Raw genomic sequence first — 16,222 nt, 5'->3', positions numbered from 1 at the left:
TTTTTTTTCTATTTTTGCAACATTGCTAAAATTCGCCCTATGTTGTCCCAGTCGGATGCGGAGGTTATAATTCACGCGTTTGTTACTTCCCGTCTCGATAACTGTAATGCACTACTCTCCGGTCTCCCGAAGTCCAAAATCAAAAGCCTTCAGCTGGTGCAAAATGCTGCGGCTAGGCTTTTAACTAAGACAAGAAAGTTTGATCACATTACCCCGATTTTAGCTAACTTGCATTGGCTCCCTGTTAGCTTAAGATGTGATTTTAAGCTTCTGTTGGTATTATACAAAATCATGCATGGACTTGTACCCTCATATTTTTTAGATTTAATTTCCCCCTAAGTTCCGGTCCGGAGCCTTCGCTGGTCTACTAGTGATCCCAAGAGCCAAGAAGAGATCTGAAGGTTCGAGAGCATTCTCCATTCAGGCCCCGGTGCTGTGGAATGCTCTTCCCACTGAGATTCAATCTGCAACCTCAGTGAAAATGTTTAAATATAAACTTAAAACACACTTCCATTATATGGCATATGAATAACTTATATTTTATGTTGACAATATCTGTGTATTATTTGTTGTTGCAACATCCATTGCAGCCTGGTCATCCTGAAAGGGGGATTACCTCATGTGCGGCCCCTTCTCAAGGTTTCTTCATTTTCCTCATGCTGAGGTTTTTGAGTTTTTCCTTGCCCTCATGGAGGTTTTAGATCAGGGGATGGTGTAATAATAGTCTGTGGTTTGCAATAATATGTGGTCTGGGCAGCCCTTTGAGACTCCTTGTGATTAATGGCTATAAAAATAAACATGACTTGACTGGGGGTGCTGGAGCCCGTCCAAACCCTCTTCGGGCATAGTGGGCATGGGTCACTCTGAACTGGTCGTCAGCCAGTCGCAGGGCACGCAGAGACAGACAACCAATCATCATGCACCTTGTGGTTGCTGCCAGGCTGCCCAAGACTCAACACTTGAAGCGATGCCCCGACGACCCTCTTGGTTAAGGGATCTGTGATCCATGAATAAGTCCTTCCTTTAAGAACAAAATCCGCCTTATGATGGGAAAACCTGTGGGAGTCACAGGAGACACAACAGGCCACAAAAATCCCCCCATTCTTTCACACTCACAAGTCGAAGCAGATAAGAATCTCTGCTCACCTGTTCTCCTCACGTGACCGTAAAAGCATCATCTGAGCGTTTCCACTCCTCGTCAAGGTTTAAGCATTCCTGCATGACCACAGGCTGTACTGTTAACAAGTCGTGCTCACCTGGCCTGGACCAGGTTTACCAACTCTCCTCCCCCTTCTTTTGTCCTGGTAAGACCACCCGTTGTGAGCTCCAGCCCTCGGCCGTGGGTTTCATCACATCAAACGCACCCGCAAAAAGTACAGCCATCGTAAGGATGACAAACCCCCCCAAGGTCGGACAGGTGCGCCCCCCTACCTTTGGCCCGTCAATGCCCACTTGATGGAGGAGAACCATGCTCGAAAGGTGAGTTGTTCTCCTGAAGGTCTACGCACCCTTAACATGATACATTTGACTACAACTTTATTGATACAACAGGTCAAATTGACTTATTTTGTTGGCAGATCATTTTGCTCATTTGAAGTATATTTACTTTATTGTGTTGCGTTTTTATTTTATTATATTATAGCTCACAAACAAACACACAGGACATTTTTTTTAGCTTTCAGATACCATCTTTTGTTTCTTTTCTTTTTTTGTCTATTTCTGTCATGAACCAGAACCGGATCAGGACCCAAACGCGTAACGTTACCTACACAAGCCTTTTATTTTACGGGAAATGGGGAGTATTGCACGTTAGGCAGCAGTCTGGCGTGAAATGATAGGAAGCCAGAGGCCGACGGGATCGATACCAATTGCCCGAGTTGATCGATGACAGATGCGGTCGATATCGGACAGGACGAGACAGACAGGATAGATAATGAAACAGGATATCGAAAATAAACAGGACAAACTAGACAGGAACAAAAACTGGAGGGAACAATAAACAGGACAAAAATTCATGGGAACAATACCGGACAGGTAATACCAACAGGAAACCGGACCGGGTCAAAACCCACGTTTTGCGGGGCAGAGGTTCGTTGACGGACTGACAAAGGAAAAATGAGAGCACTGAGCTAAAATGTACGGAAAGCCAATCTGTCAATGAGCCGCAGCTGGCGCCACTCGGGTAGGGCCAATTGGGCGCCATGGCAACGTGATAATTTCTTCTCTTTTGATGCTTTCTTTTTCATCTACATGTACTTTCCAAATTACATTGATTTCTCTTCTTCTTAGCTTTATTTATTTTTTCTGAATCTTCTTATTATTCTTTTTATTATTTTCTTTTTTTGTCTTGTTGTATTTCCTTTATTGTTTATAATTTTTTTTAGATGACTTTTATTCTCTTTTTCACTTTGTCAGGTTTTCCTTTTCTTACTTGTTCTCTACTTCTATAAGTTTGTCTTTTACTAAATCTGTTTTAAAACTTCTTCTTTCCCCTTTTCGTATTGTTCTCTTTCTTTTTTCTTTTGTTCTAATTTGTGCTTTTCATCATTTAACATTTTTTTCTCATTGTTCTTCTTTTGCTTCTTTTGCTTTTCCTTTGGCTTATTCATCTTTTTCTATTGATTCTTCTTCTCTTCTAATTTTTTTCACTTCCAATTCTTCTTCTGTGTCATGTAGTTTCTCCCCGTTTTCGTCTCATTTTTGTCTTTTTCCTCACTCATTCTCGTTTTTTATTTCTTTCTCTTTTTCAATAGCATCTTTTTTTATCTTCTATTATTTTTTGTCTTTTACTTTTTCTTTTTTTCTTTTCCTCTTCTTTTCAAAATTCTTCTTTCTCTCTTGGGTTTCTTCTTCTCTTTTTTCTTCCTCGTTCTTGTTTTTCTCCGTTTTTAATTTCAACTTATTTTTTTGCTTTTTTTATTCACCTTGCTTTCTGGTAGAATAAGAAGATTAGGGGAGGTCTTGAATCTGTTTTTTCTTATTCTCTTGTTCTTCTTTTGTTCTTCACTCTTCTTCTGATGCTTCTTTTGCTGTCTATTCTTCATCTTCTCTTTCTTATTCTCATTTTTTTTCTTATGCTTCCCTCTTTTCTTTAATTTCTTTTTCATCTCCTAATTTTCTTCTTCTGTTACTTTGTCTTACTTTTTCTTCTTCATTCTTTTTTTATCTTTGTTTTATTGTTTTTCTTGGTTTCATTTTCTTCCCTTTTCACTCGTTTTTCTTTGTGTCTTATGCTTTTTCGTCTGCGATAATTGTGGTAAAATAAGTCAAGTATTCACTATTTTCCAAAGATGGGTCATTTGGCTCGTTTTAAATACAATTTCATGCTTAATCGAAGGAGTTATTTTGAGAAAAACTGGATAAAAAGGACTTATAATAAGCAAAAGTATAATCAATCTGCCTCGTTGGTTAAAAAACGAAAAAAGCTGAAAATATGTTTATGTACACATAGTTTCTGCTCACATAAGTAATATTTTCCTCATTTTACTTCACGTTCTTTCTTCTCCTCCTTCTTGTTATTTTAGGGCCATTTTGTACTTGATTTTGTGTGTGTTTTGTCCACCGCCACAGAACATTTTTGACTCAACTAATTGATTTGACACGCTGGATCCAATGTCCTTTTCATGATAGGCAAACTTTACTATGACTTTTATGGACATATAATGTTTCCACATGTTCTCTGTTCACACAGCGGTGCCTTATTCTTTTCAAGAGGGGGCCGGCATCTGCCCAAAGCATAATGTAATCCAAATATTGGATACAAAAATGGGGAAAAACTCACAACCTTTTATCCAATCACATCTAGGATACTCGATCTCTATTAATAATCGGATCGGAAAATGCGATCCCTCACTCGAGTGGGGATTGTCCTGCGGGGGTCATGAGCAGTTACATGTGGAGGACGCAGGGCCCACTCAGGGGCCTATTGTCTTATTCCTGAGGGATAAGGGGTCCGAAAACGTATCGGTCTGTTAAACACGGCTAATTATGATAATTATCACGACTTGACAAGACCTCAGTAAGTCAAATGATCCCTCATGTGCTTCTATGTGTCCCTAATCGAGCATTTGCACGGCTGTGTTACACTGCCGTGTGTCCCCCACACATGGCCTGGGCCCCATTGTTGCTAGGGGATTTTTTTTTTCTCGCCCGGGTTAAAAGAAAAAAATGGAAAAAGAACTTGTTGTAATGTGAGTAACATGGCAGCATTTTGTAGGGTGTTCATAGCCACGTCGTAACATTTTAAATTAGGGATGCGCCATAACTTATCCATCACGATAAAACCTCGCATCTAGAAACTGGTAACCGATATATTTTGTTTTTATTAAAACTGCATACTGAAAAACAAGCTATTTTCATTTGTGTATTCCTTTTTGTTTACAAGTACAATCACATTTATTTGCTTCCGTGAACATGTCTCAAAATTAAATTTTTAGAGACTCGAGCTTGACTTAATGAATCGATCAGTCGATTAATTGATCAATATTCCCTTTCTCAGTAATAACTGTGAAGGCGTGACACAGTACACTGACATAGATATTAGAGAAAGTGAATACGATTGGGGCAGCACGGCGGCGCAGTGGTTAGCGCGTGTGCGGTACAGCTCTGAGGTCATGAGATCAAACCTCCTGTGTGGAGTTTGCATGTTCTCCCCGTGCTTGCTTGGGTTTCCTCCGGGCACTCCAAAAACATGCATGTCAGTTTAATTGGCCAGTCCAAATTGTCCCTAGGTGTGACTGAAAGAGCGAATTGTCTGTCCCTGTGTGCCCTGTGACTGGCTGGCAACCAGTTCAGGGGGTCCCCTGCCCACTGCCCGAAGACAGCTGGGATGGGCTCCAGCACCCCACGTGACCCTACTGAGGATAAGCGGTGCAGATAATGGATGGATGGATGAATGCGATTACGGGTGTTCTTATGATGTGTGAAAGTTAAAATGTGCAAAATGATTAAAACAATATATTAAAGAGATGTGTGAGAGAGTGTGTAATATTTAGTTGCTCCTAGTGGTCCAAAAACTTTCATTCAGTAAAAAAAAAACACATTGATTTGAATACAAGGCAAAAATACATGAATATAATACCAATGTGAATTTTTATTTAAAAAAATCATAGGTCTGGAAATGTGTATTTTAGTCATATTTATTTGTATAGCCCTTAATCACAAAATGTCTCACAGGTTACAATTACACCATCCCCTGATCTTAAACCAACATGCGGGCAAGGAAAAACTCAAAACCTCAGCACGAGGAAAATAAGAAACCTTGAGACGGGGTCTCACAAGTGGTAATCCCCCTGCCATTCTGCTGCTTGCTGTGGCAGTGTTTTTTGTCCGCATTAGACAACAGTGCCATCTAGTGGTCAAATATTATACACTGGGGCTTTAATGATATATTATAAGTGCATAGTCACAATAGCAGCTGTACTGTAGATCGTACTCTTGCATGCTGTACATGGGAGTTCAGAGTAGTCATTGCTCTTGGGAAGAAGCTGTAGTAGCGACAAGAAATGACAATAAAACCTGAAGCATTGAAAGAAAACCAAACCAGGCACTTAGGTTACACAACTTGAGACACTTATTCTCCTCCATGATCTTCTACCTTACCGGGGTGGAGGAGTTTGTGTGTCCCAATGATCCTGGGAGCTATGTTGTCTGGGGGCTTTAAGCCCCTGGTAGGGTCACCTATGACATACAGGTCCTAGGTGAGGTGCCAGACAAAACGCAGATCAAAAGATCACTTATGACGACACAAAACTTTGTTCCACGATTTCCTTCGCCGCGGGTTACCGGGGCCCCTGTCTGGAGCCAGGCCTGAAGGTGGGGTCCGCTGGCAAGCGCCAGGTGGCCGGGGCTTTGCTCACAGCCTGGAGGGATGGCGTGGGTTCCTCTTCCCATGGGCTCACCACCTGAGGGTTGGGTGCGTAGAGCTCTGGGTAGCAGCAAAAGTAGGGGTCTTTGGAGCGCCGATCCCCTGCTGCAGAAACTGGCAGGAGGCCCCGTGGGACGACCCCAGGACACGCTGGAGAGACTGTCTCTAGGCTGACATGGGAACGCATTGGGATCCCGTCGGATGAGCTGGAAGAAGTGACTGGGGATAGGGAGGTCTGGGCTTCCCTGTTGAGGTTCCTGCTCCTGCAACCCAACCCCGGAAAAGCGGAAGAAATTGGGTGGAAGAATGGAGACACCTTTTGAAGAAGCTGCCATGTTTGGCAGCCATTTTACTTCTACAGAAGCCCAAATGTTGATTTTGCTAAGGTAACTTGTGCCAGGAGTACTTCCAGCACTAAACGGCCACCTAGCTTCCACAGCTGATTTTTTCACAGAAGAGTCTCATAGCGAGTGGAGGGGAACGGAAAGGTCAACAGTAGAAACTGCATAACCCATCAACAATTATAACAACAGCGGAGCCCTGCATTTGGTGGTCGGAGAGTCTCATGATTCAGGCATTTTCAACTTTTTTCACATTATTTTCTTCTCTGGGTTCTTATGTTAGCTACTTGGCTGCAGGCTATAGCTGGTGGTTATTCTTACTATTAGTTGCTCCTTTTTCGTTCTTAAAATTCACTCACCTTGCTCAGCTGAAATACGTCATTCAGTCATCTTCGACTTTTTTCCTACTGTTTCCTTCTCTAGCCACTTATGTTAGCGACTTGGCTACAGGTCTTGCAAGTAAGCTGCTGAGTTCTGTAATTCCGGGTCATGATGCTTGAAAAATGTTGCTTTGCTTTTGCAATCTTTTACTAGGCTTTTGATAGCCGCTAAAGTTAGCCACTGACATAAGCTCTGACCAACTCCAGCTATCGGCTCTTTTCAGTCGCTCCGGGTATATCCAGCTCAATCGGTCTTTTGTCAGCGCTGGTTTTATTTCCTGTCACTGGTTGAAATATATCCTTGCTCATGCAAGATAATATAGAATTAGGTTTTTGAATCTTGCCAAGTGGTATGGGCTTCCATGGTGTGTCTTCTTCCAATGCCTGTGCTTCAATTGAAAGAAAAAGTAATAAAATTGTTTCTGTAACCCAAATCTTTTGAATTTAACGACTGATAATGGATACGGACTTTGTATTCAAGTTTGCAATGACACTTTTTAGTAAACACATTTTAGTGAATATGTTCTTCGAAACTATAAGACACTTCTGCTTCAGGCTCCCTCTGGTGTTACCTAAAGGAACTACACTATAGGAGTTAATTGTATTGCACTTGTTTGTAAAATAAACAGGCGTGTAAATTTGGATTTTCTTTTCATTTTAAAACTTTTTTTTTTTCAAACCAACATGTGGTTAAAAGTCCTGGTTCCCCTTTCATGTTTTGTTGCTTTACAGCTAGTTTGTGTTCAAACATGTAGTAATCTCCATGGGTCTGCTTAATTTCATGTTTTGTTCTCTTTTAGTGTGTTGCTATTCAAACACTATGTAGTTAATCCATCCAGTATACCTTCAGAAACATCTTTTTTTCATATTTAGCCCTGTTTGAAGTAGCTAGTGTCATCAAATAGTTTTTATGTCCATGCAATGTTTCTTGTGTCGTCTTAATTTTATGTTTGTTCTATTTGAGCTGGTTGGTGTCGGAAAATCATGGAGCATTACATTTTCCAACACCATTCAGCTCTTACAGAAAAAACATGAAAAATAAGACAACGGAAAAAAAAATCCCACACTTAGCCATGACAACTGCATACTGTTTGAACACCAACCAGCTCTAACTGAGCAGACCATAATATAAAGGGGACACAGAAAGCGTACTAGATACAATTACTTTATAATGTTTCAACACCAACCAGCTGATACAGCACAAAACATGAAATTAAGACAACATGAGAAACATTCCCTTACATGGACATAGGCACCCATGTTTTTCTCTGCTAGTTAGTGTGTGTTTAAACATTATATAGTTGTTTTCTCCATGTGTGGGAATTTTTCTTGTGTCTGCCTATTTTCATGTTTTGTTTTCTTTTAGCTTGCTGTTGTTCAAACGTTATGTAGTTATTCTACCCAGTATGCTTCTTTTAACTTTTTGCTTTAGAGCTAGTGGTCTTCAGACATCTGTAGATTTTTGTATCCATGTGTGGGAATAGTTCTTATGTCATCTTTATTTCATTATTGTGCAGAAGTCTGGGGCAATAATTACAAAAGTTCACTACAGCCCCTTTTTATCCTCCAAAAACATTAGAACCATACAGAGGGTAGGATATCGAATTCATACTAATATTTTATTCCTGCAGTCCAAATTATTAAAATTGGTTGATTTAGTAAAAATTTTCACTGCACAACTGCTATTTAAGGTCAACAAAAACATGGTGCCAGAAAACATCCATAAATTATTCATTTGGAAAGAGGGAAATTATAATCTAAGGGGCTGTAGTAAATTCATAATCCCAAAGGTGAGAACCACCAGGAAAAGTATGTGTGTGTCTGTGTGTGGAGTCAAACCTTGGAACAATTACAAGACAATATCAAACAATGTCCAACTATTCACTTGTTCAAATTTAAATACAAAAAACATTACTGGCGGAATACAGAGATGTAGAAAATGGGGTATGAGTAATACGAGAGATTGGGAATAGTGCGTCTAGAACTATAGGTTAACTTTGTGTTATTGTTGCTATTGTTATATCATAACTGTTGTTATTAATATTATTACTATTGTTGTTATATCTTTGGTGTATTCAATAGGGAAGATGAAGGGGTAGGGAATATAAGCATTTGCTTCTTACCACACCTTTTCAAACATATTATGTAACATTATTTTGTTGTTGAGTTATGTTTTTGTTCTGTTTTCTTTTTTGATGTTCGAATAAAGTTTTCATTCATTCATCCATTCATGTTTTGTTCTGTTAGAGCTGGTTGGTTTCAGAACATTATGTAGTTTTTTTTCTAATCAGTATGTTTCATGCATCTTCTTCCTTATATGCTTTGTTTTGTTAGAGCTGCTTGTTGTTTGAACATAGTGTAGTTGTTATGTCTATGTGAAAATATGTCTAGTGTTGTTTTGATTTAATGTTTTGTTCTCCTAAAGCTGGAACCTTATGTAGATAACTGTATTATCCAGTATGCCTCGTGCATCTTCTTCCTTTCAATTTGTGTTCTATTAGAGCTTGCTTGTGTTTCGAAAATAGTGTGCATCCTCGAGTTTCATGACAGTGTCTGAAAAATGCAAATTGATCTTCTGTGTTATATTATTGAGATATAAAGAATTGTCATTAATGAACTTTAAATTACATTCAATCCATTTTACTGAGTTACGGTGCATGGTAGCCTATTCTTAAAATCCAGATAAAAAAGACTCTCAAATTAGTGAATTAGACTGTAAATCCCTCGAGGGAGGCGAACTCTAATCACAAGACAATGAGTAGGGGCCTGCAAGACAAGAAGAGGGTAAAAATTGTCCGTGAAAAGTTTTTACGCATTGCACTTGTGACATCATGTCCAAGTGACTATCATGGGGTCACAATAATCCCCCCCGCCCCAAACCAATCTTGTGGGTCCAATCAGAACGCTTCTAGATGTCCGGACTTGGAACCAATCAGCGGGCTCGCCTGCCAATCACAGGCCAGATAAAAAAGTTCGAGTGTTCCCTATCCTCCCTAAACGGTCTCGCAAGTGGATCTAAAACGCAACTGGGTCTTGGGTTCGGTTTGGACTCTTGCGGGGAACCCATTGAGTGTTATTTTTTTATTTTGGAGTAAAAGTGGGATTGAAATAAGTTTTATTTATTCAGTTTTTGCCTGCCAGACGGTGAAGAGGGCATGACAGCACTCGCAGGAGGTTTGTCCAGGATGATGCGACCCGGTCCGCACCAGAACTACCCAAGGGGAGGATACTCACTGGAGGGTAAGTGCTTTAAAAGCTGTTTTTTTTACAATAATTTAAGAATTCTCAAGTCATTTTTCATCACTCCACGCAGTGTCAACACCCCTGGGCCAGGGTCGCGTCAACCAGCTCGGCGGGGTCTTCATCAACGGTCGGCCTCTTCCGAACCACATCCGCCACAAAATCGTGGAGATGGCCCATCACGGGGTTCGGCCTTGCGTCATCTCGCGACAACTTAGGGTCTCCCACGGTTGCGTGTCCAAAATCCTGTGCCGGTACCAGGAGACCGGATCCATTCGGCCCGGGGCCATCGGAGGCAGTAAACCTAAGGTTGGTACTTGGGGAGAAGAAAATACCCAATTTCTCCTTTCTTATGTGTTTCAAACGATTTTTTTTCCGATTAGATATCATTTGTTACTATCTTAAAATAGGTTTAAATTGGTTTATCTAAAAGAAAGGAGCGAATTTCGTTTCTAAATATGCGCAAAATGGCCAATCTGAAATAAGTAACCCAAACTAGTGTCAAAAATAGACTGATGTATTAAAGTATACGTTCAATATATCATTTTAATAATCAGTATTCATTTTAGCGTTATTATTATTATTTTTTACGACAAGATATGTTTTTGTTTTGTACAAATTGGAGTAATTTGGAGGGTCAAAATGATAATAATAATAATAATACGACTACTACTAATAATAATAATAGTAATAATGGTAGTAATAATAGTAATAATATAGTGATGCTAATAATAATAATCATATTTTGATAGCTTTTAAAAGGAACACATTACTCGAAATAATACAAAATAAATTCACCGAAAATGGCATACAAATAGAACTAACAGTTTAATCCAACTTTTGGGGTTATTTTGCACCAAATGAATTAAATATTTTGAGTATTTTGAAACAGTTTTGGAGTTTTTTTTATTACAACAGGAATTTAGTTAGTTTTAGGAAGGCAGGGGCTTGTTTTTGGTATCCAGTCAAGTCAAATAATAGTTATGTGTATAGCCCTCAATCACTAGAGGCCTCAAAAGGATGCACACACAACAAACTATTATTACATGGTCCCCTGATCTAAAACCCACATGATGGCAAGGGAAAAACTCAAAACCCTTAGCATTAGCGAATTGAGAAACCTTAATAAGGGGCCGAAAGTGGTGTAATCGCCCTTCCAGGAGGACCTGGCTGCAATGGATGTTGCAAGGGCATCAACGAACAATACACAGAGATTGTCAACACGAAATATAGGTCATTCAAAATGAACTATAGAACATAAGTGTGTTTTAAACCTAGATTTAAACAGTTTCACTGCATGGTTTTGCAGATAAAATCTAATACAAAACGACCTTTTACCACCAAATAAAAACAAAAATAGATTTATTCCAATTTCATCCAACTTTTGTGGTTATTCTGTATAGATTTTGAATTTGTTTCAAAGCAGTTTTGGAGTTTTCTTTTCTTGTTTTATTACAAGATCTATGTTTTTTGCACGAGTTTAGCTCATTTTAGGGGCGGGTTCTTTTGTACAAAACAACCGTTTACCCCCACAAAAAAACAAAAATAGATTTATTTCAATTTTGTTCAACGTTTGGGGTTATTTTGAACGAAACATATCCCATCTTTGGAGTTTTTCTTAATAATATAAACTAGTTTCGAGGTTGTTTTAGTTTTTACAACATGATCCATGTTTTTTTTTTCTCCAAATGTTGAGTTAATTTTGCCACTATAACCCAGGAGGGTAGGTCAAATTATAAACTAATAAAGTAGAATACAATATATACATGAAGAAAACAAATACATATATCGGAAAATCAAAGTATTTCTTCTATAATAAATGTAAGTACTTTTCTCGTGTGCTTCTTTTTCTCTTTAAAACATGGTCATGAAAAAACACAACACGGTTGGATGGTAGAGAACAAATCTGCTCACTCAACAATGGGTCATTGTAAATATATATGTGAATAAATACTTTTTCAGTTTTAATATTATTTTAATCCATACATGAGAGCAGAAAACATATATTTAAAAATGTTTTTCTTCCATTAAATGCTCCATTCAATAAGGTTTCTATTTTTGGTTAGTTTTCATTTAGATGTATATTTAGTAATTATAATTTGTATGGCCTTTTATTTTTGTCCCTTTCAGAAAAAAGGAAGGCCCTTTTTGTATTAAAACATTTAAGTGTACTGTATTTACATTTTTTAAAATCTTTAGTTCGATAATTCGTACTCATATTCAATTAGTTCAGTATATATGGCTTGTTTTTTTCGACTGTTTCATTAAAAAAAGCATTATTATTTTCGGGCAAAACGCTTCATTTATTTGTTTTCTTGTTTTATTTCGTTTTGATTTATTCTACATATATTTAAATTCAAATGACCTTTGTTGCATCCAGAAAACATTCAAAACGTACAAAATCCTTATAAAACCTCAAATAAATAGTTACACATCACAATACTTATCAAATTATTTCATGCATTAAAATTTTGTTGTTTGGTGTTTGTTTTTGAGTTTTATTAGTTTTAATTTATGAGCAATAAAACGTTTATTACATCCAGAAAATATTTTTTATTAGAGAAAAAGCTTCTAAAACATTTGACTATTTACAAATATTAAAGCATACTAAAAACAGCATTATTTTCCTGCATTAAAACGCTCCATGTGGTTATGTCTTTTGATATTTGGACACAGATTTTTTTTTATTTTTTGCACATAAAATGCTTTTAAAACATTTTCAAAACGTAATAATAATAAAAATAATACAATTCTTTCCCCCGTGAAGCAAAGCGCTTCTCCAGAACTGGACAAGAAAATTGAAGAGTACAAGCGGGAAAACCCGGGAATGTTCAGCTGGGAAATCCGGGACAAGTTATTGAAAGACGGCGTCTGTGACCGGAACAATGTCCCTTCAGGTAACCTGAAAATAATAATAAGAAACGAAATAAATGCATAATAATAACAATAGTAGTTTGTTGATTTTTTAATCGAATTTTTACCTGTACAAATGAGTGTATTCAGTTGCTATGCTAATAATAATAATGATAATAGAACAATAACAATAATAGTTTATTTTCCTTTATTTAGTAAGCGCTATTAGCCGCGTGATGAGGTCCAAATTCGGCGGTTCAGACGACGACGAAAACGACGAACTTGTCAAAAGAGAAATGGAAGAAAACGAACCGAGGACTAAACACAGCATCGATGGAATCCTGGCTGATAGATGTGAGTCTAGATTTTGAAATGATCGCGCTAATTTCTGATCCTTTATTGATTTATGTTTTTTTTTTCGTTGTCGTTTTGTTGGTTAAAACGTTTTGGCTGTGTGCAAATATGAATTGATCTTATTTTGGAACGAACATGGATTATTCCAAATTTGTCTGGAATGCAAACGGAAAGCACCTGTTGATTTATGACCTGTTGGATCTTCTCGAATGATTGATGACGTCTGCCACTGCAAAACGGCGGGTAGATTAATCGCATTTTCCTGCCTCCGCCTTTTTTAATTTATAGAGATAAAATATTTTGATTGATTGACAAATTTTCAAGGAAGAACGAATAAACTCCCAAGCTTTTTTTCTTCTTCACTTTCATCTCTAACTATCGAACAGTTTTATTTTATGTATGTCAACCTTGAAGTCAAAGCCCACCTTATTTAAGAAAACAATTCAAGACACATTTTAGGTATTTTAAATATAGGGAATAAAAAAATATCCTATATCAATTTATTAATAGATTGGAGACGTTTTTATTAGTTCATCTTTAAATTGATCATTGTTATTCTTTTACTTCTAAACATAAAACAAGTGTTTCAATACTGAATGTTACAGTTGTCTTGGCTGACAAAAATAAATAATTTATTCTTACCAAGTAGCATTATCCTCACAAGTGTAAAATTCAGAATAAATAAAAATGATATTTTTTACCTTTTGGTACGAGGGAAAATATTACAAAACTTCAGAGCAAGTATTAAAATGTATAACATGATCTAAAATGGTATATTGAAATCTTTTAATAGCTTAATGGTTTTTGATTGCATCCCTTGAACACTTGGGCCGTAGGGGCACCATTTCCTGTGGTGTGTCTGGGGCAAGTACAGCCTGATGGCGCCCATCCCTCTCCAGGCCAACAAAGGTTTCCACCCGGTCTCGAACCAGGGACATTATGTGTGTGTGCACTATGGATATCCAAATTTCTTACTTAGTTGTTTATTAATATTTAAAAAAGAACATTTCTATTTACTACATTAAACAAGTGTAAGGTTGTTTCATTTTTCTCATGCTGAGGTTTTTGAGTTTTTCCTTGCCCTCATGTAGGTTTTAGATCAGGGGATGGTGTAATAATAGGCTGTAGTTTAGCAATAATTTGATTTTTTTTTTGTGATTTAGGGCTATACAAATAAACATAACTTGACCTGACTCCAATAACTATGCCTTGATCAATAAAAACATACCACTTATTCTTATCAAATTGCATTATTCTAGCTAGCGTCCTATTTAATTAAAAAACCAATACACCTTTTTTTAACATATTTGTTCTGATAAAAGAGTGAAAAATGTTACACAACCCTAAAGCACATTTCCAGAAATATTTTAGGACAATTTAGATTTTTTTAAACAATTACAAATTTCTTAATTATTTCCTTTTGTACTTTGTTTCATTCTAAACATTATACACCTTCTGCAATACTTAATGTAAAACATGCCTTGACCAAAATACAGTAGATCACTCGTTCTCATCAAGTTAGCTCAAAACATTAGTAGCTACTGTATATCAAACATAAATAGTATACAAATTCTGAAACATGTTTAAATTGTCAACAGTCAACGTAGAGTAGTGGAAAATGTAGTGGATGGAGCGAAAATTAACGGTAAATACAAATAAAATATTGTTTTAGATTTTTGTTCTGGTAGAGCAAGAAAGATTATAGTTTAAATGGGCAAAATTATTTTCCAGTGGACATACGATTGATAATATAAATACATAATAATAACAGGGGGGATGGGCTCTGGTACCATGCATTGTGTATCTGTGTATAGATAGATGAATGCCAATGCTAGCTAAATCGCTTGCTAACTTACTATAAAAACAGAACAAAGCTGAAGAAAAAAATGTATGGAAGTAGTTCTGACACATACCAAATCATTTAATTATATAAAATGAAATCTAAATTAATTATTTCTAATAATAAGAGAATAGAATAATGTCTAGCCTATGCAATGGCTAGCCAGCTAAAGAGGTAGCTAACAATCTAGCTAATACACTTAATTAAAGCATGCTAGTTCAGAAACCACAAAAATTTGCCTTGAATTAAACGTTGAGCACAAAAGAACTATATAAAATATATCTACAAGTAATTAACTCAATCGACAGCTCGGTAACGGTTAGCTTGCTAATGACTTAATTAAATTGTTAATTAGCTCCAGCTCAATAAAAATAACAAAGAAGGGCAAAAAAGGATAAAACGAGAGCTTGCGTTCGTAAACTGTAAATACAAAAATCATTAACAGTATTCACTACGAACAGATGCTCTAGTTAGCTACCAAGAGCCAGCTGAAAAACATAGTCAGGCTATCATAAAATCTCATAAACTTAATCTAACATAATAACACTTGCAATGCAAGGATGAATACCAAGTGTCTCGATGACATCATGCTCGATTGCTTTTCCTGCTATTGATATACTTAGCAGCAGTATATCTTTCTTGTGTCTCTTTGTGGAAGTAGTTGTTGTTTTTCTCTTTTATGGCTCCTCATTAGAATGTGAAAAGGGGGATTTAAGAGAGAGGGGGTCTTTGAGGGTTTTCTGGCCAAATATTGATGAAGTAGGTGTTTGCAGAGGCCATTGTTACTGCGCTGAGAGGCCTGTTGCTCTCTGCCCCTTTCTCCTCCAGAGCTATTGTCGCCTCACTTTTCGCCATCACATCAAAGCCGGCTCATTTAGATTTATTTGTCTGGGAAAATCAAAAGTATCGGTTTGGTTTGCATAGTGAGCCCTTTGGAGAATCTTAGAAGGGATTTTTGGGTTGGTTTCAGGGATGCAATACCAATGCCAACAACGTTTTGTTTACTGTATGTTATATTGAGGAAAAAAACACACACCCGAAATCTGTTACGTGGAAGTATGTTACTTATCAACATGATACAAGTTTTCCAATACTTTAAGACACACATGCCTTGGCTAAGGAAAGATATAACTCATTCCTATTATTGAACACATTAGTAACTAAAGTAAAAAGAACTAAATAGCATATACAGACGCTCCCCTACTTACGACCATTCGACTTACGTAAAACGGTAGATATTTTTTTCGGGATGTTGAAAAATATCCGTACGTTGCTGTAAGTTAGATTTTGTATTGTGTCCTTCTTGCTTGAACATTCAATACTGTATCTCCAGCACACTAAGAACTCA

General features: G+C 37.2%; 1 protein-coding gene across 1 annotated transcript in view; it reads left to right on the top strand.

Moving 5' to 3' along the window:
- Nucleotides 1–9,605: 9,605 nt before the first annotated feature.
- pax3a (paired box 3a) overlaps nucleotides 9,606–16,222 on the top strand; it is a 39,010-nt gene continuing 32,393 nt past the window's right edge. Inside the window, exons 1-4 of the mRNA XM_088319680.1 lie at nucleotides 9,606–9,827; nucleotides 9,901–10,136; nucleotides 12,595–12,724; nucleotides 12,897–13,034. Coding sequence (XP_088175806.1) covers nucleotides 9,743–9,827; nucleotides 9,901–10,136; nucleotides 12,595–12,724; nucleotides 12,897–13,034 — 589 coding nt within the window. The 5' untranslated portion in view covers nucleotides 9,606–9,742. The remainder of the gene's footprint in view (nucleotides 9,828–9,900; nucleotides 10,137–12,594; nucleotides 12,725–12,896; nucleotides 13,035–16,222) is intronic.

Source organism: Urocampus carinirostris, chromosome 1, assembly GCF_059441175.1.
Source record: "Urocampus carinirostris isolate Australia breed hairy pipefish chromosome 1, RoL_Ucar_1.0, whole genome shotgun sequence".
NCBI lineage: Eukaryota > Metazoa > Chordata > Actinopteri > Syngnathiformes > Syngnathidae > Urocampus > Urocampus carinirostris.
The sequence above is the reverse complement of the archived record's forward strand: the minus strand, read 5'-3'. Positions and strand labels throughout refer to the sequence as shown.